Source organism: Nelumbo lutea, chromosome 3 (genome assembly GCF_056320005.1).
Source record: "Nelumbo lutea isolate HS-2025 chromosome 3, American lotus-T2T, whole genome shotgun sequence".
Classification (NCBI taxonomy): Eukaryota; Viridiplantae; Streptophyta; class Magnoliopsida; order Proteales; family Nelumbonaceae; genus Nelumbo; species Nelumbo lutea.
The window spans coordinates 116351184-116375826 of NC_142686.1; the positions used below are offsets into that span (position 1 = coordinate 116351184).

At 38.9% G+C, this 24643-nt stretch overlaps 3 protein-coding genes across 4 annotated transcripts in view; 1 reads left to right on the plus strand and 2 right to left on the minus strand.

The window, feature by feature from the left end:
* The window catches only part of LOC148867896 (putative hexosyltransferase MUCI70), a 36070-nt gene extending 26338 nt beyond the window's left edge, over positions 1-9732 (minus strand). The window contains exons 1-2 of the mRNA XM_088979741.1: positions 9545-9732; positions 8674-9242 (exon numbers count right to left, since the gene is read on the minus strand). The gene's annotated coding sequence lies outside the window, so the exon portion shown is untranslated. The remainder of the gene's footprint in view (positions 1-8673; positions 9243-9544) is intronic.
* LOC148867897 (uncharacterized) lies at positions 2126-2671 on the plus strand. Its single transcript, XM_088976517.1, has one exon. The coding sequence runs from the start codon at positions 2126-2128 to the stop codon at positions 2669-2671; it is 546 nt and encodes a 181-aa protein (XP_088832643.1).
* Positions 9733-16979: 7247 nt separating the features above from the next.
* Positions 16980-24018, minus strand: LOC148867898 (CBL-interacting serine/threonine-protein kinase 1-like). 2 transcript variants are annotated; one of them, XM_088977544.1, is made up of 13 exons: positions 23421-24018; positions 22855-22917; positions 20549-20620; positions 20284-20391; positions 19995-20075; positions 19842-19895; positions 19616-19741; positions 19290-19499; positions 19097-19201; positions 18289-18405; positions 17967-18029; positions 17718-17792; positions 16980-17259 (listed from the first exon to the last, which is right to left on the minus strand). In XM_088977544.1, the coding sequence occupies exons 1-13, from the start codon at positions 23595-23597 to the stop codon at positions 17221-17223; spliced, it is 1290 nt and encodes a 429-aa protein (XP_088833670.1). In that variant the 5' UTR covers positions 23598-24018; the 3' UTR covers positions 16980-17220. The 2 variants fall into 2 exon arrangements, with proteins under 2 accessions (XP_088833670.1, XP_088833671.1); XM_088977545.1 differs by lacking the exons at positions 22855-22917; positions 23421-24018 and adding an exon at positions 21335-22172.
* Between the last annotated feature and the right edge of the window lie 625 nt (positions 24019-24643).

Genomic DNA, 24643 nt, shown 5'->3' on the forward strand with positions numbered 1-24643 from the left:
GTTTAGGGAGCTGTTGGGGTGTAAGTTGGAGAGGCTCCCTATTGCCTGTTTGGGAATGCCTCTTGGGGGGAACCCGAGAAGTCAAAGTTTTTGGGACCCGGTAGTGGAAAAATGTGAGAAAAGATTGGCCACATGGAAGAACAGCTTTCTTTCAAAAGGTGGAAGACTTACACTAATTAAGGCTTCCCTCGCCAACCTACCAACCTACTTTCTGTCGGTTTTCTGAATCCCAAGCAAAGTAAAAGCAAGATTGAAAAACTACAACGGGATTTCCTTTGAGAAGGGGTGGTGAAAACAAGTGTCATCTAGTAAGCTGGAAGCAGGTTTGTAAGCCAAAGGAAGTTGGTGGTTTGGGACTAGGACATATTAAAGAAAGAAACTTGGCCCTTCTTGGAAAATGGCTTAGGAGATATCCCTTGGAAATGGAAGCGTTGTGGACAAAAACCATCAAGAGCAAGTATGGGAAACATGCCAACAGTTGGGCTAGCAAGGTCCACTTGAACCGGGTCAAAGCATCAAACCCTTGGAAAGGTATTACTTCTATCTATGATATTTTTCTTGATTTTGTTAGATACCAGGTGGGGAATGGTAATAGTATCAAATTCTGGTCTGATTTGTGGTGGGGGGAGGACACCCTCACTAACTCCTATCCTAGAATCTTTAACCTGTCCCAATCCAAAGAAGCCGCGGTAGCCTCTAGCCTCAACCCCTCACCCTCCGGAACAACTTGGAACCTAAACCTCAGAAGGCCTCTAAGGGAAATAGAAATTGTTGATATAGCTAGTTTGCTAAACTCTCTTAATGAGGTCTACCTCTCCCAATACCCCTGACCAAAGAATCTGGAAACCTAACCCTGCTAGTAAGTTCTCCTCTAACTCCTTCTTCAAGGCTCTAGTGTCAGAAGATCCGATGCCTCATTTTCCGGCTAAGAAAGTCTGGAGACCACACATCCCCCGTAGTGTCTCTTTCTTTGTGTGGGAAGCCTGTTTAAAGAGAATAAACACATGCGAGTTGCTGCACAAAAAGTTCAAAGGCGGATTATGCATCTCTCCTCATGTTTGTCCTCTTTGTCTTGGCGATGGGGAGACAACTGACCACATCCTTCTCCACTGCCCGATCAGTAGAAAGGTTTGGTACTTCTTCCTAAACCTAGTGGGTTATAGCTGGGTGTTCCCGGAGAGGGTGGTGGACATCTTGTGGCAATGGCAAGGCAGAGGACTTGGAAAAAGAGGAAATTTTTACTGGAATACAGTGATCCATGCAGTCTTATGGGGTTTGGGAAGAAAGGAGCATTAGAACCTTTGAAAATAAAGCTAGAAATATTGAAGATCTAACTTCCTACATCACACATCTCTGCAATCTTTGGGTAATTAACTCTAAGTGTTCAAGGGGCTCTCCCTAAATGATCTCCAGAGAAACCTACCAGAAATCCTACACTCCTCTCCGACATCTTGTAGAGACAGTGAAATCTAGCCGTAGGGCTATTTTTGTACTTGTACTTTTCTTTGCTGTATACCTATTCTTTGTATTATCTCTCTCTTGTACATTAAGGGCAGATATATCCTTTTATAACTTAATATAAATATATCTTTTAGGGTGTCGAATGACACAAGGTGTCACACCCACCATTCAGCCGTTCTCTCTATGTCTGTCTCTCTCTTTCTCGGATTTTCAAACTGACTTTGATGTGGTATCAGAGCAGGTCGTGACCTGAACTTCTCTCAACAGATCGGCTACCACTGATTCAAGAACTCCGTAACAGTATTTGGAAGTTCTTGAGTATCCTCGTTTCCTCTCTTCTTGGATCGCCTACAGATCTAAACTCTACAGATCTGTTTCCTGGACTGTTGCACCACTGGGTTCAATCTTTTTTTTTATATCTCCCTATAGAGACATCGGATCATCCTGAAATTTTAGATCTGCTGTCGCCTAGAGCAGATCTATTGAACCTTTTTGGTTTGGTTTGGATCGGTTTCGTCTTTGAGGGGTTTCGATCCACTTTTCAGTTCAGCAGAAATCTACAATTGCCTTTTTTGGACATCAGAAGAAAGGTATTCTTCTTTTCTTCTATGGTTCGAATTTCTTTTGGTTTCTGGAAGTGTGTGTTGTTGCCCTTTGTCATTCGATGGCATTAGAAATGATGGATGTTCTTCCTATTAAGTTCAACAGTACGAACTACGCACTATGGAAGTTCAATTTTCAGTTCCATGTCAAAGCTAAGGGCCTTCGGGGGTACCTAGATGGATCTGTGTCTAAACCTGATGACTCTGACACCAAGGGACTTAATCAGTGGAAGATCGACAACGCAAAAATTGCGTCATGGATTCTAGGCTTAGTCGAAACTGATATTGCTATCCCTACGAGAGGGTACAGGACAGCATATGAGATGTTTCAATACCTTGAGAAAGTTTATCAGCAGTCGAATACCTCTAGACAATATCAGATAGAGGTTGACATTTTTTCTTACTATCAGGGAGATAGAAAGGTCCAGGAGTACTATGTCAGGTTCATTAACCTCTGGACAGAATATGAGTTAGTTCATATGGGAGATGATCCTTCAAACTATTGTGTTAAATACATGAAGGAACACTTCGACAGGAGAAAAATTATGCATTTCCTAATGCACCTAAGGCCAGAATTTGAAGTCGTCCGTTCTAATATCCCAAGATGAGGAACACTTCTTGACTTAGATACTATCCTTGGGGAGATTTTGAGGGCAGAAACTAGATTGACTACTCAAACTGCACTGGATGGAATGAAGGATCCCAACATTGATGTTGTCTTCTTGGCAACTAAACCAAAGGGTAAGAAGGATTTCTCTAAGATACAGTGTTATGAATGCAAGGAGTATGGGCATATTGTCTCCCATTGCAAGAAGAAAAACACATGCACCTATTGCAAGCAGGTCGACCACATCATCACTGAATGTCCTACCAGGTCGCAGAAAGGTAGTGGTCCAAATCAGAAGAAAGGTAACTAGTAACTACAAGGCCTATCAGACTACTGTAGATGGTTCAGATGCCTCCTCCTCTATCACTTCTGTAGCTAGACAAAATGACACCTCCAACGGTATGTCTGAAGAAAGGATTCGACAGCTCATGTCCTCGATCATCTCCTCAGCGTTCTCTGCTATCGGTCTGTCTAGTAAGTCACCGAGCTATTGCCCTTCACTGAACCACCTCTGGTATATAGACTCAGGAGCCTCTAACCACATGACAGGGGCTACTCTTGGTCAGTATCCCAAACCCCATCTCCCCAATAGACATATTATTACTGCAAACGGTGAGAAACTTGACATACTTGGTTGTGATGATTTGTACTTATCTACCTCTAAATCATCTCCGTTTCATTTATCCAAAACTCTATTTGTACCTAAACTCACCACCAATTTGATTTCTATTGGCCAACTTGTAGAGGAAGGTAACAATGTCTCATTTACTTCTGATGGTTGCTTGATACAAGACCGGCAAACTAGGGAGGTGAAGGGGAAGGGGGGTAGACTGGGAAGACTCTTTGCCTTGGAATTTGAGAAGAATAAGACTGATTCTGCTTCTACTTCTTGTTTGCTTTCTACTACTTCTAGTTTTGGATCTTTTAATTGTAATAATGATTGCCATTTGTGGCATAGACGCCTTAGCCATCCTTATTCTAAGAAACTTGATCAATTATTTGCTGCCGGTAGTTTACCTGTTTCTATTATTTCTTTTAGGAATGTGAATAAAGATTGCATTACTTGTGGTTTATGTAAGAGTCATATTTTACCATTTCCTTCTTATTCTGAAAATGCAATCGTTCCCTTTCATTTAATACATAGTGATGTCCGATCGTCTCCAGTTGTTTCACGGTTGGGGTATAAGTATTTTGTAACCTTCATTGATAACTGCACTCGTTTTACTTGGGCTTATTTTCTTCGAAAGAAATCTGAAGTGTACACTGTTTTTAAACACTTTCACACTTATGTAATTACCCAATTTGATGCTCGAATTTGTGTGCTAAGATCGGATTCAGGGGGGAAGTATATTGATGGGGATTTTCAAAACTACCTAAAACAACTTGGAATTCAACCCCAAAAATCTTGTCCAGGTACCCCACAACAAAACGGGGTAGTAGAAAGGAAGAATGGGCACATCTTGAGTGTAGTCAGAACCCTTTTACAAGATTCCCATGTACCCTCTTGGTTTTGGGTGGAGACGGCCAGCATTGCTATGTATCTCATAAATCGTCTTCCGTCATTTGTTTTGAATAACTCCTCTCCTTTTCAATCTCTTTTTCACAAACCTCCAAACCTATCCATGCTCAGGGTTTTTGGTTGTGCTTGTTTTGTCCACCTTCCACCCCATGAACGCACAAAGTTAACTACACAAGCAGCTTTGTGTGCCTTCATGGGATACAGTTTTCAACATAAGGGGTTCCTTTGCTATGATCCCTTGGTTTGTCCCCTTCAAATCTCTCATAATGTAGTTTTTCTTGAAAGTGTGTCATTTTTTGAACATATTGTGAAATTCCCAACTCCTTCTATTTCCTTGTTGCACAGTTTTGATTCTACAGGCACCTCAGATATTCCATTGTCACCCCCGCAGCAGCTTCAGACATACTTCAGGAAACAATGGTCTTCTTCAGTCTCCATCCCCCCCTCTGCTCCGCCTCCAATTGCTGATCCGGTCACTCCAGCTCCCTTAGTAAGTGTACCTGACCTTCCTCCTGAACCCACTTTATGCCGTTCCACTATAATCTCTCGACCACCTAACCGCTATGGTTATTCACCAGACCATAGCTCCTTTTCTGTCGTTTTATCTGCCACAAACATTCCCAGATCTTACCAACAGGCCGTAGCAGAACCACACTGGAAAGATGCCATGGATTCTGAGATTCGAGCCCTTCTTGAGAATGACACCTAGGACCTGGTTCAAGCTCCACCAGAAGCCTCTCTCATAGGAAGTCGATAGGTCTATTCTGTGAAACCGAAATCTAATGGAAGCCTAGACAGATATAAAGCCAGACTTGTTGCACAGGGATACAAGCAGGAATACAGGATAGACTATGAGGAGACCTTTGCTCCTGTAGCTAAAATGACTAATGCACGTCTTCTGATTGCCATATCTGCAGCCAAACAGTGGACAATCCGTTAGATGGATGTCAAGAATGCTTTTCTTCATGGGGAGTTAAAAGAGACAGTCTATATGAAGCCCCCTCCAGGATACTGTACAGATCTGAAACTAGTTTGTCGTCTGAAGAAGTCACTCTATGGCCTAAAGCAAGCCCCTAGGGCATGGTTTGAAAAGTTCAGATCCGTCATCACCGATGCTGGCTTTACACAGAGTCCTTCCGATTATTCCTTATTCATCTTAAGGAGAAAGCAGGGAGTAACAATATTACTCCTATATGTTGATGATATACTCATTACAGGGGATAATACAGAAGGAATTTCTAGGCTACAACATTTACTCAATGAATCCTTCAAGATGAAGGACTTAGGGCCTTTGACATATTTCTTGGGCCTTGAAGTGAGCAGAAATTCTCGATGATACTTTGTTAATCAACAGAAGTATGCGGCTGACCTAGTTAAACTGGCAAATCTTAGTGACTAAGATTGTGGACACTCCACTAGGACTGAACCTGAAACTCAGCAAAGATGATAGGTCTCCCCTTGAAGATCCTACCCTTTATCGTCAGCTAGTGGGAAGTCTAATCTATCTCACCATGACTCGGTTAAACATATCTTATACAGTTCAGATAGTAAGTCAATTTGTTTCTTCTCCGAAACAACCACATTTATCTGTAGTTCATCGGATTATAAGATATGTGTGAGGCACACTGTCACATGGAATATTCTTCTCCTCATCATCTCCCATTCATCTTATGGCTTATGCGGATGCTGATTGGATTGGATGCCCTGACACCCGAAGGTCCACTACTAGCTGGTGTGTCTTCCTAGGCAACTCCCTTATCTCCTAGAAGTGCAAGAAACAAGCTATTGTGTCCAAATCTTCCACTAAAGTTGAATACAGGGCTATTTCTTCCATGTGTAGTGAGATCATATGGCTTCGGGCTCTTCTATTTGAAATACTAAATGAGCCGTCATTGTCTATTCCTCTTTATGCAGACAGTATCAATGCAATAAAAATTGCATCCAACCCCGTCTTCCATGAGCGCACCAAACACATAGAAGTTGACTGCCACTTCATTCGTGATCTCCTTCTTGAAAGTACCATATCTCTTCCCCATGTCTCTTCCAGGCTTCAACTAGCAGGCTTGTTGACTAAAGCAATGACACGGGCTTGGCATCTATTTCTCATGGACAAACCGATGCTTGTTCCTAGGCATCAGTTTGAGGGGGAGTGTAGAGACAGTGAAATCTAGCCGTAGGGCTATTTTTGTACTTTTACTTTTCTTTGTTGTTTACCTATTCTTTGTATTACCTCTCTCTTGTACATTAAGGGCAGATCTGTCCTTTTACAACTTAATATAAATATATCTTTTAGGGTGTTGATTGACACAAGGTGTCACACCCACCATTTGACTGTTCTCTCTATGTCTGTCTCTCTCTTTCTCTTTCTCTGACTGTTCTCTCTCTATAAGACATGCTCCTAGAAAAGGAGGAGGAATGACTCTTAAACTTTGACCGGTAGCGCCCAAGGTTCCACAGGTCAAGCAGGAATTGGGGGTGTAATCCGAGGGGAAAGAGGGAATATTTGCTGGGCTTACAGTGGTCCGATTGGGAGGGTTGATGCCACAAAGGCTGAGGCTTTGGCTGCACTCACAGGAAAAGTCCCCACTGCAGATCTGCTACTGAGCTTACTGGCCATTGATTTTACTGAGAAGCTGCCCTCTTTAGACCAATTCCATGTCCACTGATCGTCCTGACTGCAGTCAATACTCTGAGCTTGTAAAGTTTCCAACAATCTCACAACTTCGTCCAATTCCCATTTCCCAATCAAAAAGACTTCTTCTGAACTGTGGATCCCAGGTCACCTCATTACCCGAGGTGTAAGAGTCAGCAATCGAAGCATTCTGATTGGTGGCACACTGATAAAGAAGAGGAAAAACTTCAGCCAAAGGGTATTCCAAGCACCAAGGATCCTTCCAGAATCTGATTCTGTCTCCTCTGACTACTTTGAAGCTTAAACCCTCTCTAAACATGGCAAAGCATTTCATTACGCCTTTCCATAAAGAACAGCCCCAATTAGGAAGTGGATCTCTCAATCTCCAATCACCCCACTCTACCCCAAACTTGGCAGCAATCAGGTTTCTCCACCAAGCTCCTCTTTCCAAGACAAATCTCCAGATCCATTTACTAAGAAGAGCCAAATTAGTCACCTTAACCATTTAGCAAATCCCCTTCTGTTAACCATATTTCCCTAGATTTTTGTTTCCATAATTTCTCCTCCCGTTCCTACCATCGATTATATTCTCCTTCCACTCTTTTTAACTTGTGGTGTTCTATAGTCCCATATCATTTTCCTACAAGTCCCTTTGAAGCTCTTCCTCTAATTCTTTTAATTTCTCTCTAATTATTCTGAACAATTCTTTGTTTCATATCTTAAAATTTTCTTTACAATTTTTTAATTTTTTTATTACAGTAAAAAAAATTGTCCCCTTCAGCCCCCATCCCATAATTTTCTTGTCAACATACCACATTCCTCTTCATCCACCCACATTGCAATGAAGTAAAATTGTTTGGACCCGTCAATTTTGTTTGGTAAGCATCCAACATAAGCACTATATGATCGAATGTACTGTGTATATGTTCTGTATATTGGCTTCTGGGAACATCTGAAGCCAACCCTGTGTTTCCAAGCATCTATTTAACCTTTCCTTAACTCAACATCCCCCCTGTTGTTTATTTGATCTTGTGTAATATGGGCCCTGACTTTTTCTTATAATAAAAGAAAATTTTTATTAAAGAGAAATAAAAAGGAAACTGATTACAACCCCGACTAAGATGCTAAGTTAACACCTTGATCTTAATCTTTCGACATCAAATAAACACAAAGAAGAAAATCTCATACAGAAACCTCACAAACTTAATAACAATTAACAAATACGCTTCATCACACTCAACTCTGAACTTCCAAAAAATACAAAGAAAACCTTCCTCCAAAGTGCCGATATCAACCCCCCCCCCGCCCTCTTCAGCAACACTGCCGCTACTCCTCCCCATCTAACACTTCCTCTTGCCCTTTTATGAGCTCGTTCCATGACTCTCCTACAGTGGCAATCAAATTTAATAGAGATTGAGATAATCGGTGATCATTCACCCTACGACCTTCATAATCATAGTCTTCTCTACCGTTTCCTATCAAAAAAAAAGAAAAAAGAAATCTAGTCTTCTCACAGGATCACCGTAAACCAAACAGCTCCAATAGGAAGAACCGTTAAGATTGTTCCATAAGCTTCAGTTGTATAACAGTCTCCCTGAGTATCCCTGTGCCTCTTGAATAACATGATTTTTATAATTTAATTTTCTTATCAATTTTATGTCGTTATCTCCATTCAACTGTGTTTCTGAGAGGAATAGAACGTCAGGGTTGCACGTACCGCACAATCTTGTTAAGAAACGCATTGTTTCTGGGTTATTACACCCTCTCGCTTTCCAAGGCATGGTTCTCATTCTCACAATAAATTCCACACAAATAATTTTGCTATATAAATACAAGCACTGGTAAAAAATACCTGTTCTTCACCAGAGAAACCAAACTCTGTGTCACGGACTTCGTCCGTTTGCCGTCTGTCCACTGCAGATGGAAAAGTCCAGATATAAAAGCATGTGAGCCAGAACAAAACAAGGAATGGCTTTCCTGTGCTTCTGCTATAAGCGTTCTCCACAGAGCTTTCTGAACAAAAATATTTCAGGCTGGTTGCCGAGGAAGCTTTGTAAGAGTTACAGTTACAGGCTGGATACCGAAGGAATACAAAAACTTCAGGATTCCGAAAAACAAAGACAAGCTGATCGCTGACGGTGGTGGCCGGTAGGGTTTCTCGAAACTTCTCCCCGAAGCACACAACAAAATGCTCTTGCTCTCTGTGGCTGTTCCTTGGCTCCAATGTTCAGACAATAGAAAGGCTGTCAACCTTCTTATTTCGCAGCGCATTGAATGATAGATGTGGTAACGATCGGAATAGAACATGAGAGAATTCTCATCTCACCACTCACCACCACTTTTTCTTCTCTACCCCGATGACGATGGCTCGATGAGGCTCCGTATATCTTACACTTCCATGTAGACCATCATAATAATAAACTGTGAGAATCAAGAAAGTGTATAAAAGACCTAGATCTCAAGAGGAAACTAATGACAATCGGAAAAAATAAAAAATGAAAAAATAATCTTTCTACAGTAGATCTCATCAGTCTTTAGAGCAAATTAAGAAACAAGGTCGACAAGATAAACTTGGCATGATTTAAAAAAGAAGAAACGGAAATATGTGTGCCCTTTTCGTACTAAAGCACTGCATAAAAAAATAGTAAATAAAAGGAATGAATCATGCGAATTAATGCAGATAACGTTAGGATGAAAGGATAAGATGAGAATACTGAGTTTACATTGCATTTGATAAAATCTTTCTTGCTGTAACAAATTACAGATCTCGTAGGAAACTCATATAGTCATATAGGTCTCAGAACAGGATAACAGGAATAACACACGTGACTGTTCAAGTGTTCATTAATCAAGGCGGTGTTTGGCATCGGTACTATGTAAGAGAAAACAAAACGGTGCTGGAAGCAACGCCTTCTTGGTGATGTTTGGTATCGTTTACTTTATTCAGCAAACGTTTAATTGATGGTGCCACATAAGCATATCTCAGTATTTTCTCTCTTTTGTTCATCCATACATCAAAAATGTAAAAATTGAATTTTGGTTTATGTGCATGTCAGCCATTTGTATAAGTTATTCTTTGAAATTTTCACAAACACCAAGCGTTTATTCATTGTTACGCTGAAGTGGAGCCTAATGGTGCCCAGTTGTCATAAACAATTGCAATTATTGCATTTTTCGGTTTTACTAGCATATAAAGTACAAACATTTATTCAATAAACATAAATGGTACCAAACACATATACCGTTTTCTTAGTAAAACATTTGGAAATCGGAAAGTGTAGTCTAGAGTAATGCTAAATTTGATGCTTTTTAGAAAAATGGTGCATTGCTGCCAATGATGCAATGACATGGCATCAATGTGATATCATCTTGGATGTTGGATATTAAGATCAATATTGAAAACTTTGTTGCCAGTCCTGGTATCAAACAAAACTAGTGCTATTTTCTCAAAATCCACCCATATGACAGCACCGGTTCCAAACAAAAAAATAAGAAAAATTGATGCTTACAACTTTACATGCCCAACACCGTTTTTCTCAAAAAACGGTGTGATGTCCCCAGTATTGATGCCAAACACCTACCAAGTGAACATAATGCATCTAACACAAATACCCAATAGGCTAATAAAAAGGGGAAAGTTATTGATATGGGCACTTCACTTCATAAATTTTGGCTTACTATCAAAAACATGAATTGCGATTTGCTACTCACAAGACGCAACTCACACCAACTTTACGGCGCAGGGGTGTCAATCGGTCGGTTTTGGGTTGGATCCAATCCAATTCAAACCTTATCAAATCGGATTCGGATGGTTCGTATAATTATTGGATTGAGTAATCCAAAATAAATTAGCCCATATTCCTATTGGCCTCAATTAGACCTAAACCAAAATTCCAATAATCCGATCATAAGGCCAAACCCTTGTCCAATTTGAAATTGATCATAACTGAAGCCGGCATAAAATTATTTTTATGAAAACATTTTTATAAAAGTAATTTTATGAATAAAGCACTTTTCTAGAAGCAGATTTATAAAAGCACTTTTACAAAAGCACTTCTACAAAAGTACTTTTACACAAAAACAATTTCACAAAAGAACTTTTACGGAAGTACTTTTACAAAAGCACTTTTATAAAATAACTTCTACGAAAGTACTTTTAGAAAAATACTTATATAAAAGTACTTTTGTGAAAGCATTTTTACAAAAGCACTTCTAGGAAAGTACTTAATTACTTTTGTAAAAGCACTTCTATGGAAGTATTTTTATGAAAGTACTTTTATTTCATTAAAGTACTTTTACAAATGCACTTTTACGAAAGTACTATCAACACAATTTTCGTGTATTTCAATTAGCACAAAATATGGAGACAAATTACAAAATAAAAATGTAATAAAGAAAAATAAACAAGGGAATGAACTCTCTTTGATTTTTTGCTCGATGACGTGAATAACCTCTGATTAATGGTCGAATTGGGTGAAGATGAGGGTGTTGGCTTGTTTCTCATACTTCTTGAAGTGTTGATGTAGATTGATCAATTTTGGTGCTTTGGGAGATTTGGTGTAGATTTCTTCACTCTGAACTTCACGTTTGATCGGCTATGAGGGATGCTTCTCTAAGAAGGGCCCTTTTGTGGTGGTTTGATTTTCTTTGGGGAGTTTGAATTCAAGTGAGTTGTAGAGAACTAATAAGCTTTTCCCTTATTTCTTCTCTCTTTATCTTAAAGTTGTTGGAGTTCGCAAGAGCTTGTAATTGCTTGCAATCCTCAAGTGTTGGTGTCTAAGGGCTTCTTGCAATGTGATTCTCCAAAAGATGAGGGACCCTCTTTCTTCCTAGGCAAGGCTATTTATAACCAAGGATTAAGGCTACCTCCTCAGCCCTCTTAGCTAACTAATTCATGTGAGTGGGATGTTTGATTAACATCAACTCCTATACATGTACCATTATGTAGGAGTTAGTGGTCTTGCCAATAAGACCATCCTATTACAATAGGAGATGAGGCAGATTGGACTTAATACACTTGGATCCTTAGGCCACCAAGACATTTATGTAGACTTGAGCCTTGGGCCCATGAAGGCCCATGTTAATTTGAAAAGGCTATCATATAACTTAAGTCCACTTATTTGACTTAAAAAATTCACGTCTACAAGTACTTTTATCAAAGCACTTTTATGAAATAACTTTTACAAAAAGTGCTTTTTCAATGCCAAAGGGGTATATTTTTGTAATTTTTAGATTTATTCATTTTAATATATTTTTTGTAAATTTTATATGTTCTGTTTTTTTTATATATAATTTTTGATATTTCATTCGGTTTGGCTACATAAATGTTGTTTTGCCATTTCATTCTATTTAAGGATGCAATTTGGGTGGATAAGGTAGGGTTAACAATTAGCCCAAGCCCAACCCTAAGATGTAAGGTTCAGGCTCAGGCCTTGCCCAACTTAGTTTTATCAACCTAGGCCCAACCTGAACTTAACCCAATTCAACTCAGGTTGAACCAGACTGGGCGGTTGGTTTGGTTTGAAAGAATCTATGGTTATGTGTGTGTGTGTGTGTGTGTGTGTGTGTGTGTGTGCATATTCCATACATACATACACGAATATATATTAGTTAGTTAGAAAAATATATTATTCTACTAATAAGATGCATATGTGTATGTATTTGTTCATGTGGGGCTTGGGCTACTTGACATTTCAACCCAATCCCAACCCAAGTTTGAGTCAGGCCCAAGTTTTTGGCCTAGGCCCAACATGAAGCCTGAAAACTCAAGTGATGTCAAAGCTAGGATTGGATTGGGTTGGCTTGGGCTCAGTTTGGGACCGCCCAAGTTGCATCCCTAATTTGTTTAATGCCCTAGTTACTAAGGTGGAGAAAGTGATATCCTTAGTTGGGGAATGGGGATGAGCCCATCCTAGTATTAGCCACATTAAGACCCCATTTCTTTTCACATATAAAAAAGTATTTCTTTTAAGAGTCGGGACCACACATTAAGTGGTTACTAAGTGCTTATATGTGTTTGGTTAAAAAACTAGGACAAAGTACTTTTTTTTTAAAGAAGCACTTCTTAAAAAAGTGACCTCAAGGTTGTTTTTTTTTTTTTCAGCACTTCTTGTAGAAGTGCTTCTTCCAACCGAACGGGACGGACTAGTCCTGTTAAATTTTTAAATACCCAAAATACCCATGCATGAGGGTTTTCTTCCCTCTCCTCCCATTTGAACACAACAAACCAAGGAGCGATACCTTTAGTTGCAGGTCCACCGGCAATGATCAACAATGAGGAAAAACGGCCAGTAGACTTGTCGTTTTGCTCTTTTTTATGTTCTTGTGAAGTTTTTTTTCGACTTGAAACTATTTTCTTGGTTTTTTTTAAGTCTAAAACTCCCCTCTTCTTTGCGTTTGCATATATGCTTTTGGGCGAGTTTAATGACAACAATCCCATTGTCCACCAGTTGCCAACAAGAAGAAGGTTAGTTCGCCCAAAACTCCTCCCCTCCATGTTTGGTGTTCTTTTTGGTTTTTTTGGATGATTATTTGCCTGATTCAAAATTTTTTGGTTTCATATGAGAAATCATTTTTTTTGCATTGCCTATGAATTGGTTCCTATGCATAAATAGGATTTTTTGGCTTTTTTTGTTGAAAATCATGCAAAAAATTTAATGAAATTAGATGAATATTTGGTGATGTTAAATTCACATTGCATTTTGATGTGTGAATTGGTGTAGCCGGAAGCGTGTCATTAACCACTTTGAAACACTAGTTTAGAAATTTATAATTTTTTTCAATCCTCACGTAACCTTAAACAACGTAGTACGTGGTGAGGAAGGGGTCGAACCCATAGGGAAGCAAGAATAAAAATTATTATTTTTTATTATGGACAAATAAAAGGAAAATGGATATAGGATGTGTAGAAAATAAGAAAATAAAATTTATTAATGCAGAAATTGAAGGTTCGGAATTAAACAAGACAATAATTAATGTTCAAAAATTAAAGAATACTGAAATCAACAAAAGAAACAAATAAAAGTGATCCAAAATTCGGATCTAGTGGCGGTAGCTGTTCGGGAAGACGAAATACAAGCTTTCCCCCTCCGTTCAGTCCTCGAACTTCTCGAGACACCTTAGCCTTGAAACAGACGAATTTAGATATGCAAAACACACAAACGAACAGAAATTAAATCTAACAGATTGCTGAAATAAGAATAACATAAAAGAAAATAAAGAAAATGAAAATGATGACTGATCAAATCCAATGGTGGTAGTTGCAGATTGGCTAGACTGCTTGCAAGAACCCTTCCTAACAAGATCTGGGTGCCCTTCCCTTCTACAACCCTTGAACTCCTCAAGAAACCTTAGCCTTGTGAACTAGGTGAATTGACCAACATAAATAAAAATAACATAAAAGAAAATAAAGAAAACAAAAGGGATGGATGATCAAATCCAGGGGCGGTAGTTGCATATTTGCTTAACTGTTTGCAAGAACCCCTCCTGACAAGATCTAGACGTCATTCCCTTCTACAACCCTTGAACTCCTAAAGAAACCTTAAACTTGAATTGGGTAAATTGACCAACTCCTTCTCTAAGGCCATTAGGATCATTTTTATAGAGAAGGGTGGTCATAACTGGGATTGGAGAGAAAGAGGGGGCGGTGACTGGGTTTTTTACAAAAATATGGGTGCCCTAGGGTTGAGAATGGAGGGCTAGGATTGTTCTAATGTGATCCTAAGGCTGAGAAGAGAAGGAGAGGGCAGCCAATATTACGTATGGCTGAGATTTGGGCTCCTAAGATTGGATGGTGGAGATTTAAGCACCTAAGGCTGAAAGGTGGAGATTAAAAGGAGTGGATGGCACCGTAGAGTGAATGGATGAGATAGAGAGTGAAATAAAGGGCTGAGATCTAGTGGCTAAAGGCTGAATGGTGGGGATTAGAAGTTAGGTGGTACCCTAAGATTAGAATACTAAAGAGAGAGCGCCTTAGAATGGAGGGTGGAGATTAAAAGGAATGGAAGGTGACGATTTAGCAGTTAGGGGCGGTTATAGGTGAAAAGAATGAGTGGGGAGGCATCCTAAGGTTTGATAAGGAGAGGGGAGTATGCTAATATAGTAGGAGGGGCACCATTATGGGTTTACCAGATAGGAGGCGCCTTTTTGTGTTCAGTTTTTCACAAAACACCCCATCTCTTAGCTGAAATTTGCACCAGCTTCCCAAAAACTGCATTTTAGCCCTAGAACTTCCCCATTTTTCCCAGGATTTGCACAAAGACCCTCAGAGGTCACAATATTGAATTTAATTGGAAAAATGACACATTTTGACTATTCCTATGCATAAATAGGATATTTTGCCATTTTTTTTGTTGAAAATCATGCAAAAAAAATAATGAAGTTGGATGAATATTTGTTGATGTAAATTCACATTGCATTTTGATGTGTGAATATTTGTGATGTTTTGTTTTTTAAATTCTGATTAATATTTCATTAAATGTTTACATGTATTCATGAATTGTAAGTGCATTTTTTTCTTTATTTGATATTAATATTTGTTATGTTTTATATATGTTGTTGTGATTAATAATTAGTTAAATGTTTAATTTTTTTTTCAAAATTGTGATTGCATTTTTTCATGAATATTTATTAAGTTCACATTGCAATTTTTATTTGTTAAATGCAATGGTGAAACTTTATTAGTAAATATTATTTGGTGATGTTAAATTCACATTGCATTTTTTAATGAAATTTTGTTAGTGATATTTTTAATAATTTTTTGAATGACCCATTTTTTTTCTTTTGAATAATATGAATTTAGTCATCTTTTTTTTTTTTTAAATTTGATACTGGCGGTGTTTTTTTATTTTCTTGAATAATCAGAATTTTCAATTATTGCATTATTATTAATTTGTATAACAAATTATCCTATTTTATGAAAATTGTACCTTAAAAGCACTTTTTAGAAGTATTTTGTGAAAACTACGCCTTGAAAATACTTTTCGGAAGTAATTTGTAAAAACTGCTCCTTAAAAATACTTCATGAAAGTACTTTGTGAAAACTGGTCATTGAAAGTGCTTTCTAGAAGTACTTTGTGAAAATTAATCCTTAAAAGTGCTTTTGGAAGTATTTATTATTTATTATTATTGTTATTATAATTAATAATAATAATATTACTATCCATTAGACCTGTTCATGGGCCGGGCTTTGACCCTTTATTAACAGAAAAATGTTAGGCCCGAGCCTGAGCCCGGCCCGACCAACGGGCCTACAACTTGGGCCCGAGCCCGAACCTGATAAAAAGCTCGAAGCCCAAGCCCGAGCCCGAGCCCGAAGCCCGACTTAATAAAAGAAATTCAAAATTTTCCCTATTCAAATGGACATTTTCTATTTTAATTTAGATGTTTTTTCCCATATTTAAATGAACAATGGGCCTACAAGTGAATCAACAACATTCTCAAATCAAAAAATTTATTCAAATGGACATCACATAGGGTTTTTACTTAGGTTTAACTATAGGTCGGGCCGGGCTATTTTGGCAAAGCCCGAACCCGGCTCGAATTTTATGCACGCCGGGCTTTTTGGCCCGAGGTTAAACCCGCGGGCCAAAAAGCCTATTCAAGCCCGTCTAGGGGTCGGGCCGACCCGACCCGGCCTGTCGGGCCACCTGGCCCATGAACAGGTCTATTATCCATGTGGAACTCTATGTGTGGGCTCACATGGGCTTTCATGTATCATGATGTTGTGATGTGACGATTTTTCATTGAAATGTATATTATATTATATGAAAAGCATTATTTATATCTACAAGTGAAGTGAGGGCTAAAAATGGCATTTATGCTAACATAAACACTTGTGGGAAAGTAGCTCACCAAACATTCCCATCCAATAAGTGCTTAAAAAACACAATAAGTAATTTGGAAAATAAATCACCAAACATTCCCATCCAATAAGTGCTTAAAAAACACAATAAGTAATTTGGAAAATGAATCACCAAACAACCTTAAGTGGTTGTTAAAAGAAGCACTTCTAAAAAGTACTTGTGCAACAAGTACTTCTTCTAACAATCTCTTATTCACCAAACATAGCCTGAAAGGGTTGGGTTGAGAAATTTAGGAAGACTGGTTTTGTAGAAATTTAGGACATTTCTACAAAATATGGCATTTCTACAAATCTCATCATCAAAACAAATAATTTTGCATATTGTGTCTGTTACATACCCTCTAGAAAATCGAGGAGGTGTTCTATATAATATATGATGTATATAAAATATTTATTTATTTACAATAAATGCTAAATACTTATTTCAGTTGTAAATGTAACAAAAAAATTAAATTGCAGCTGCCGAATGTTCCTATCCAGTGGTTCTGCTTAACCTAATTCCCAGATTCACACCTGTGCTGTCAAAAGCTCTTGGCTTCAGGAGACGCCCAGGTCATTAGATAGCTTTGTACACAACTGCACCCACAAACATCATACTTGACAAATCAAAACATGGAAAATAAAAAACTTATCTGATTTCCATTAAATGGTTCCTAATGCTCAGTTTAGAAGGAGTACAAACTCAGTTTGGAAAGCGTACAAATACAAATATGTAGAGTGCAAAACCAGGTATTTCGTATTATATTGTATGTATTTGCAGTGTACATATTTGCATTTGTACGCTTTCCAAACTGAGCCTAAGGGTAATGGTCCAATAATATACACAGGAATAGATCTATAGTGCCACCTGAAATTCAATATAGTTTCCTATTTGTCACTTAGTATTCTCCATTCAATATGAAATAATGGTCCTAGGTTTTTGGATCCTACCAGTTCTGAAGGACATATGGTGAGCCATCAATTTAAATTATTCTTAGTTTTAATTTAAAATTCATGAAAGTAATAATGAGAAAAGAAGGAAAGAGATGGATTACCTGTCTATACAATGTAGAATCTCCATATGATTTTCTCAGCTCCACCACATATAGAGATGGACTTATCTCAAAAACCTGCACAGTTTTCATAATTTAGTAGTTGAAGGTTTGCTAGGACCTACCAAATTGTTGATAAAGCAACTGAACCAATTAATCAACAGGCTTCTGAAATTATTTCAAGGGTTATGATGTAGGACCATGTTCATATTTTCCCCAAACATACTGTTTAAGTTTGTCAAAATGGCATACCTCTGCAGTGACTGAAAGGCTTCCAGGTCTCTTCTGTCCATTGTGCTCTTGCATTACCTTCAGCTGCAATATAGATACAGAGGAAGGAGAAATAGAAATTTAGTTAAAGTTCTCATCCACTTGGGAACATTTGCATTAAGTACTTCATAACCATATTTTCTACTTTGATATTCACACATCTCATGCAGAAATGCTAATTAAGTGTCTCCTTTCTAGGAGATCCATTGGGGAAAAATAGCCCACTTGGGCAATCAATCAGAGCCCAAGAAAGAAATATTTTGAAGTAACAAAATTATGACTAACCTATGATAAGTGTACTGACCTTTCCATTTCTTTTCTGAACCCAGAATCCCATCTCTGTGACAATACTCTCGATCCTCTCAAGTAATTCCTTGGGTGAATGGTTGGACGCAAATCTGATCTTTCTCTCAGACACATCCTGCAGGTAATGGAACAAATAGATTTATTATCAAGTTTCTTAGTACCAGTCAGGAATTCAATAATGTAAGAGGGAAAGATTTCCTATTACAGAATCCCACCCATTTCTGCCATGTGGAGGGATCCTGTGGCTGACATACACTGCACATCAGATAGGGAGCCCCATTGGATTAGGCACATGTTCAATCCCCCATATTCCTTATCCGCCCTATACCCAACCTTATATTGGAGCATTTCCCAAACAACACACCCATCAATAAAGTGGATCTACATTGAACATGTAGCAATGTCTCTAACGGCAATCTTCTGCATGAATGGAGGGTTAGGAGAGGGCTAAACAACCAGCAAATTCATTCCCATATTGAAATACATAAATATCCAGACACTAAGCATTTCTTTTTTTTTTTCCATTTTTTGGTGGGTACTAAGTAATTTTTCCTTTAATCCTGCAAAGAAGAACCCATTTATTTTAATAGGATTTAGAAGCTTGAAGGTTTAATCGATTTTTCTATCTGAGTTAAGGTTTACTAAGTTAAAAAGGGAAATAAAATATTACACAAAAGTTATCTTTCCAGTTTTTTATTAGAATATTGTCTCTCATGAAGCTCTGCAGGTTGATACATTGGTTTGACATGCTCATGATTATGGAAAAAAAATCAGAGTAACAGAAGTGAGTCAGAAGCTGGAGTTACCTCTGTCTCAAAGAAGCCAGAGAGATCCAGGCATGATGACATTCCAATTAACTGAAAAGCATTGATTAGAGTTGACGAACCGGGATCTCTCTCTACCTCCGACATCTTCATCAGGTATTGGATTAATTTCAGCTTACCATAAAAATGGAGAAAAAACTTAAGATTGAACCACAGAAGAGCCCTGTTTTCATACCGGCTCATGTAGTGAGAAGGCTTTATTATCTACGTAGATCTCTTCTTCGTCATCAGGGTTTGCAGGAGTATAATCTTGCTGGAACCACTCATCTAGTTTGATCTTAGCCATAGTTATTCTAGTATTTGGATTGGGATCAAGTATCCTCTTTATCAAGTTCTTCGCACCTTCTGAGAGCCATTTGGGTATCTGGACAACTCCCTTGAATATCTGATTCATGAAGAGGATAAGTGTCAAAGTCTGGTCAAAGATCAATATGAAACTCGAAATAGGGTTTTCAGTGGAAGGACACTGATGGAGTCAAAACAAAAGGTAATTATTCATACCTTCTGGTAAAGAACTGCAAGATTTCGATCATCAAAAGGGAGATAACCCGTAAGAATTACGTATAAGATAACACCACAAGACCAAAGATCAGATGTGGCACCATTGTACCCTCTATTTGCAAGAATCTACAGACAGATTAACAAAATGCAAATTAGCTAGGACTAGCAAACTCATGTCAGATAATGTACAGGTCAGAATTGACAAAGAACTGAAATTCATGATCACCTCGGGAGCAACATAGTTAGGACTTCCACATGTTGTGTGTAGCAGACCATCATCCTGATATTTCAATAACAAATAGAAGAATGGGTAATTGATTCGCTTCAAGTGTAAATATAAACGTGTACATGCCAAGGACTGGATTTATAGACACCATACCCTAAAATGTTGAGGTAGAGCACTGAGGCCAAAATCAGATATCTTTACATTTCCTTTAGCATCAACAAGAACATTTTCTGGCTGCAATTACAACAATACATAGTATGAGGATGAGAAGAAATTAACAGAGATAAAGTTAACAGGATAAGTTGCACCAATGTCAACCAGGTAGGTCCAACTAAATTATTTTGCTTTTCCTAAGTGACTCAGAGTTACCCATGACAATTTGTCTTTGGAATCAATGGCTATGCAAATTAACAACACCAAACTACTAGTGAGAGAAATAAACCTTCAGATCCCTATGGAATACACCTTTGTCATGGCAGTAGCTTACACCATCAATTAATTGCTGAAATAGTTTTCGTCCTTCAGATTCTGAGAGCCTACCTTTTGATGCCTACATGAGACTCTTCACATTGTCAAATACTATAAGATTTAGACAGAAATAAATAAGGGCATTTTAAAAATACATGAATGTCGAAGCAATAAGAGAAGTAAATAAGATGTGCAATCAAAAGTTGATCAACTAGGGAAGATATAAAGATGCTGCTTACTATTCTGTCAAATAATTCGCCGCCATTGACATATTCAAGGATCATGTATATTTTGGTTTTGCTTCCTAAAACCTGCATTTGAAGTAAGCGATGGAAAGACATCAGGATATTACATTCACATATATCAAAATATCAATTAAGGAAAAAAAAAATAATCAAAAGCATTTAACTCATTATTCTGAGACAGTATGCTTATTCATTCAAATATCAAAACAATTGGGAAGACAAAGGAATGATACCAAAGGTGCAGAGAATGGGATTTTTTCTCCAAAAGAGTTTGATTTTGTTCAAGCACAGTATAAAAGTTAGTTGATTTTTCCTCCAGAACAGAGTCATATTTTGAAAAAAGAAAATGAACTACCAGCAAGCCTAGTTCAATGTGTTCCAGCTTCAGTTTGAGGTACTTTGCAATTTACTTCAAGAAAGAAGGAAGAGATTCCACACTATGATAACGTAGCTAGCAGCCTGCTAAAGTGATATCTAGTAATGGGTCCATCAGGAAAGTTTTCGTTCATCCAAAATGTGTTTGATTTATTGGGGGAAATCTTGAATCACACCCCAGAAAAAATGAAAAATTTACCAAATTTTGTTGAAATTAAAAGTTTCTTAGCCATTGGAAAAATACAAGTTCCCTGGTGTTGGCTTGGTCTTGCACTACCGGTCACAACAAGACCAGTTAGAGGAGGGTTTGTGAGTTTTGACTTAGTGTTAGGTTCGGTAGCTGACAATTAAAAGCTTCATACTTATACCAAAAATTAAAAGCTTCAAACAATGATACAAACAAACCCATATCAACACGAATCCTGGACTAAGAAATCGACAGGAAACATGAATCTGAATAGAAACTAGAAAGGACGTCATTCTTCCTCCTGGCTTCTTCTTCCCAAGCATTTTTTATTCCAATTATCGGTCCCTGGATAAAGAGAGACATTCAATTACTTTCTAATGGAAGCAGTTTCAGGTATGGTATCCCTGATTGTGATGGAGCAGTGTCTCATCTCATCTTATGTCCACTCCACGTCATTATATCTGGATCTTGTCCATCTCGTCCATTATGATGGCTAGATCAAAATAAGCTGTCCGATGTCCACATCCCGAGTCGGTCGGTGGACTTCCCACTCCACGGTTCCACCCACCTGACCGCAAGCCTGCACCGATGATCGGTGACCCCCTTGGGGTTTGGGGGTACGGCCCTGGGCCCCTACCCAATCAATGATGTGAGCCTTGAGCGGCCAGGCCCCAACTTTTGCAATTATGCAACACAATAGATTGAGGAATGGTGAATTGGTGATTGGTCCCCTCTTCATTATTGTTGGTCCGACTTCCGTGGGCCTGCTATCCCTTATCCCCAAGATGGGCACCTGGCAGGAAGGAAAGGAATCCGAAGCGGAGACGGAATAACCCTGTACAACCTTGAACCGTAGTGGTGGTGGTGGGTAATGGGGACTGGGGAGGGTGGGGTCTCACCAAAATGAATACGCACATGCAAACGCAAAACTGAGATGTTATTAATTGCATGGGGACTGACGAGTTGGAGAGTGGGGGAGCCAGGGGTTCTGGGTCTTCCACAGGACCACAGCCTACCTGCACCACACACAGGTTTTTCACAAATCACAACATCGCCGCGTCTTATCCGTCACCATATTTTTGTTTGTATTTGACCAGGTTTAGGCAAATGCTGGACAGTGGGAGGACTGTCATTCTATGATTTGTGATGTAAAGGCTGTAATGTAAAGGCTGCTCGACTGAAGCGGAACGATCGGAGACTTATTTCCCACCACACGAATGCGTGCCACTTTATGATCCCAGCTCTCATCAATAAGGGGCTGAGGTGTTTTCACCCATGACTTGTAGCCTGTAGGATGAATACTGCCTCGACACGCTACTATATAGCCCAAAAATCCCAAGTTTTTAAGCGAAGGGATAGAGAGAGAGGCTTATGTTGTGGATATTGGATAACCAACCACCCAAGATCCATTCCCCTGTAGTGTAATTATTTGTCCAGTTCAGAGGTTATTTTGCCTAGTAGACGTACGGTCAGAACTGGCAACTACGTCATCCACGTGGCTACTGGCTAGAAAAAGCGTCGCCTCGGAAAGGAAATCTGGATTCTGGAGCCTGAACTGGCGGTGCCACCATTCAGCTCAGGAACAACATTTCTTTTGGGAATTCTGGCTCCCAGTAATCCAGAAATTTAGGCCTTTCGATCCCAAATAGCAAATACACCATGAGAATGAGATACTCGGAATAAACCCAGACATTGGAGAGAGAGAGAGAGAGAGAGGTAACTAGTTTTGAGTTCATACCTCGTGCAATCTAACCACGTTTGGATGTTTCAAGAGCTTCAAAGTGCCGATTTCTCTCCTTATCTGCAACATCCATCAATTTTCAAAATCGTTTCTTTAGATTGGTGCTTAGATATTAAGAGCGAGAGATAAGAAAAAAAACGAAGACAGAATGCTGCCATTAGAAAAAACAAAGAGAAATAGAAAACTAATAAGAAATCAGAAAAGACAAGGCATAAAGCTCACAAGATATAAAATTAGGTCCCGAGTCTTCCATCGAAAGCCACAGAAAAATACAAAAAAAAAATAAAAAAGAAACCAAAAAACCCAACAAGTAAGGGGAAGAACGGTTGACGAGACAATCAATTTTAAAGGGGAAGAAAGACAGATTATTAGAACAAAACCAGAGGCGGGGAAAGAAGAAAAACAGAAATTTAGAACAGTAAGAAAAAGAAATCAAAAAACAAAACAAATGGAGGGAGGAAAGAAGAGAAGGAAATTAAAGCTAAAACCCAACAAGTAAGGAAGGAGTTGAGATATAATTGTAATAAGAAAACAGGAAATGATTAAAGCATGGAGTAACAAACCTGATCGGTGATTTTGAGGTCAAGGATCCTCTTTTTCTCCAATATCTTAACAGCAACTGCTTGGCCGGTTTCAAGATTCCGAGCGAACTTGACTTTGCCGAAATTCCCCTCGCCGAGAGTCCGCCCAAGCTCGTACTTACCTAGTCGCATTCCCCGCTTCTCCACCTCTCTCACCATGAGTCAGGCACGACCACACGAGGACGAGGAGGCACCAACTCCCTCTTTCTTTTTGGGCTCTCCCCTTCTCAATCTCGCTCTCTATCTGTCTATCTATCTATAATTCTATACAATAAACTGCTACAACTTTTAACGGTTCTGTACTTGTGTAACTCTTTTATCTGTCAGCTTCTCTCTCTCCCTCTCTGAAACCGTCGAACTGGTAAAGATGGGTTTATATCTTTTTCTAATTTTCTTTGGGTTCGTAGTGGACGATGGACTTCTTCTGGCTTTTTTATGGCAGGTAAAAGGTTGGCTTTGTAAAGCCTGCACGGCACAGGATGACGATGGCGTCAATGCTCATCCTGTTTTTAACCTACGATTCCCCGCCACAATGCGACGGTTCACCCACCTTCACCACCATCATATTTTGTCACTCCCCCAAAAGCCACCTTCTTTTAGGGGAGTTAGTTAGTCGAGTGAGTTCATAAGCGTGTAAAGATTAAGCAAGACATCCCGTCGACAGTGTACTGTGCTTATGCTTATCACCGATTAATGCAATACAAGTGGCTTTTGTCTAATTTATGTGCATTTTTGTTTCCTTTTGTGTATTGTTGCTTGCTTTTGTAGGCTTTCTCGACCCCAATCGAGCGCCGTACGGGGCCCTGTCGTCTAGCCCCGTGACAACAAGGCACAATTGCGCAAGGCAGAGAGTTGGGATCTGCTATCAACAAAACCGTTCTAACCCAGCGTACAAGTCATACGCCCATACGTCTACACTTGCCCATTCGGAAAAATTTTGGCTTTGGGGGCCAACGATCTTTGCTGTTGAGAGCATTTTTGGGAATGACAGGCTACCATAAATTGGGGTAAAATAGTAATTTCATTTTGTTTATTTATAACCATAAACGTAGACGTGGGTGTGAATCGGTGAGCGTGTCCGGCCTAAAACGGCATGGTGATTAGTTGATTATGGGCCTTGTTAGGCCTAGATTTTTTTTTTTGGAAAATGACCGATAACCCAGGGTCAGAATTTGTAGGTTCAAAGTACATTTGGGGTAAGTGCC

Excerpts from the sequence above, each read along its gene's own strand:
- LOC148867897 (XM_088976517.1), top strand. The coding sequence starts at position 2,126 with ATGGCATTAGAAATGATGGATGTTCTTCCTATTAAGTTCAACAGTACG.
- LOC148867898 (XM_088977544.1), bottom strand. The coding sequence starts at position 23,597 with ATGGTGAGAGAGGTGGAGAAGCGGGGAATGCGACTAGGTAAGTACGAG. Across the intron at positions 18,406-19,096 it reads CTGGCTTCTTTGAGACAGAG|GATGTGTCTGAGAGAAAGAT; the intron begins GTAACTCCAGCT and ends CATTACCTGCAG. Across the intron at positions 17,260-17,717 it reads ATTCTACATTGTATAGACAG|TTGTGTACAAAGCTATCTAA; the intron begins GTAATCCATCTC and ends TTGTGGGTGCAG.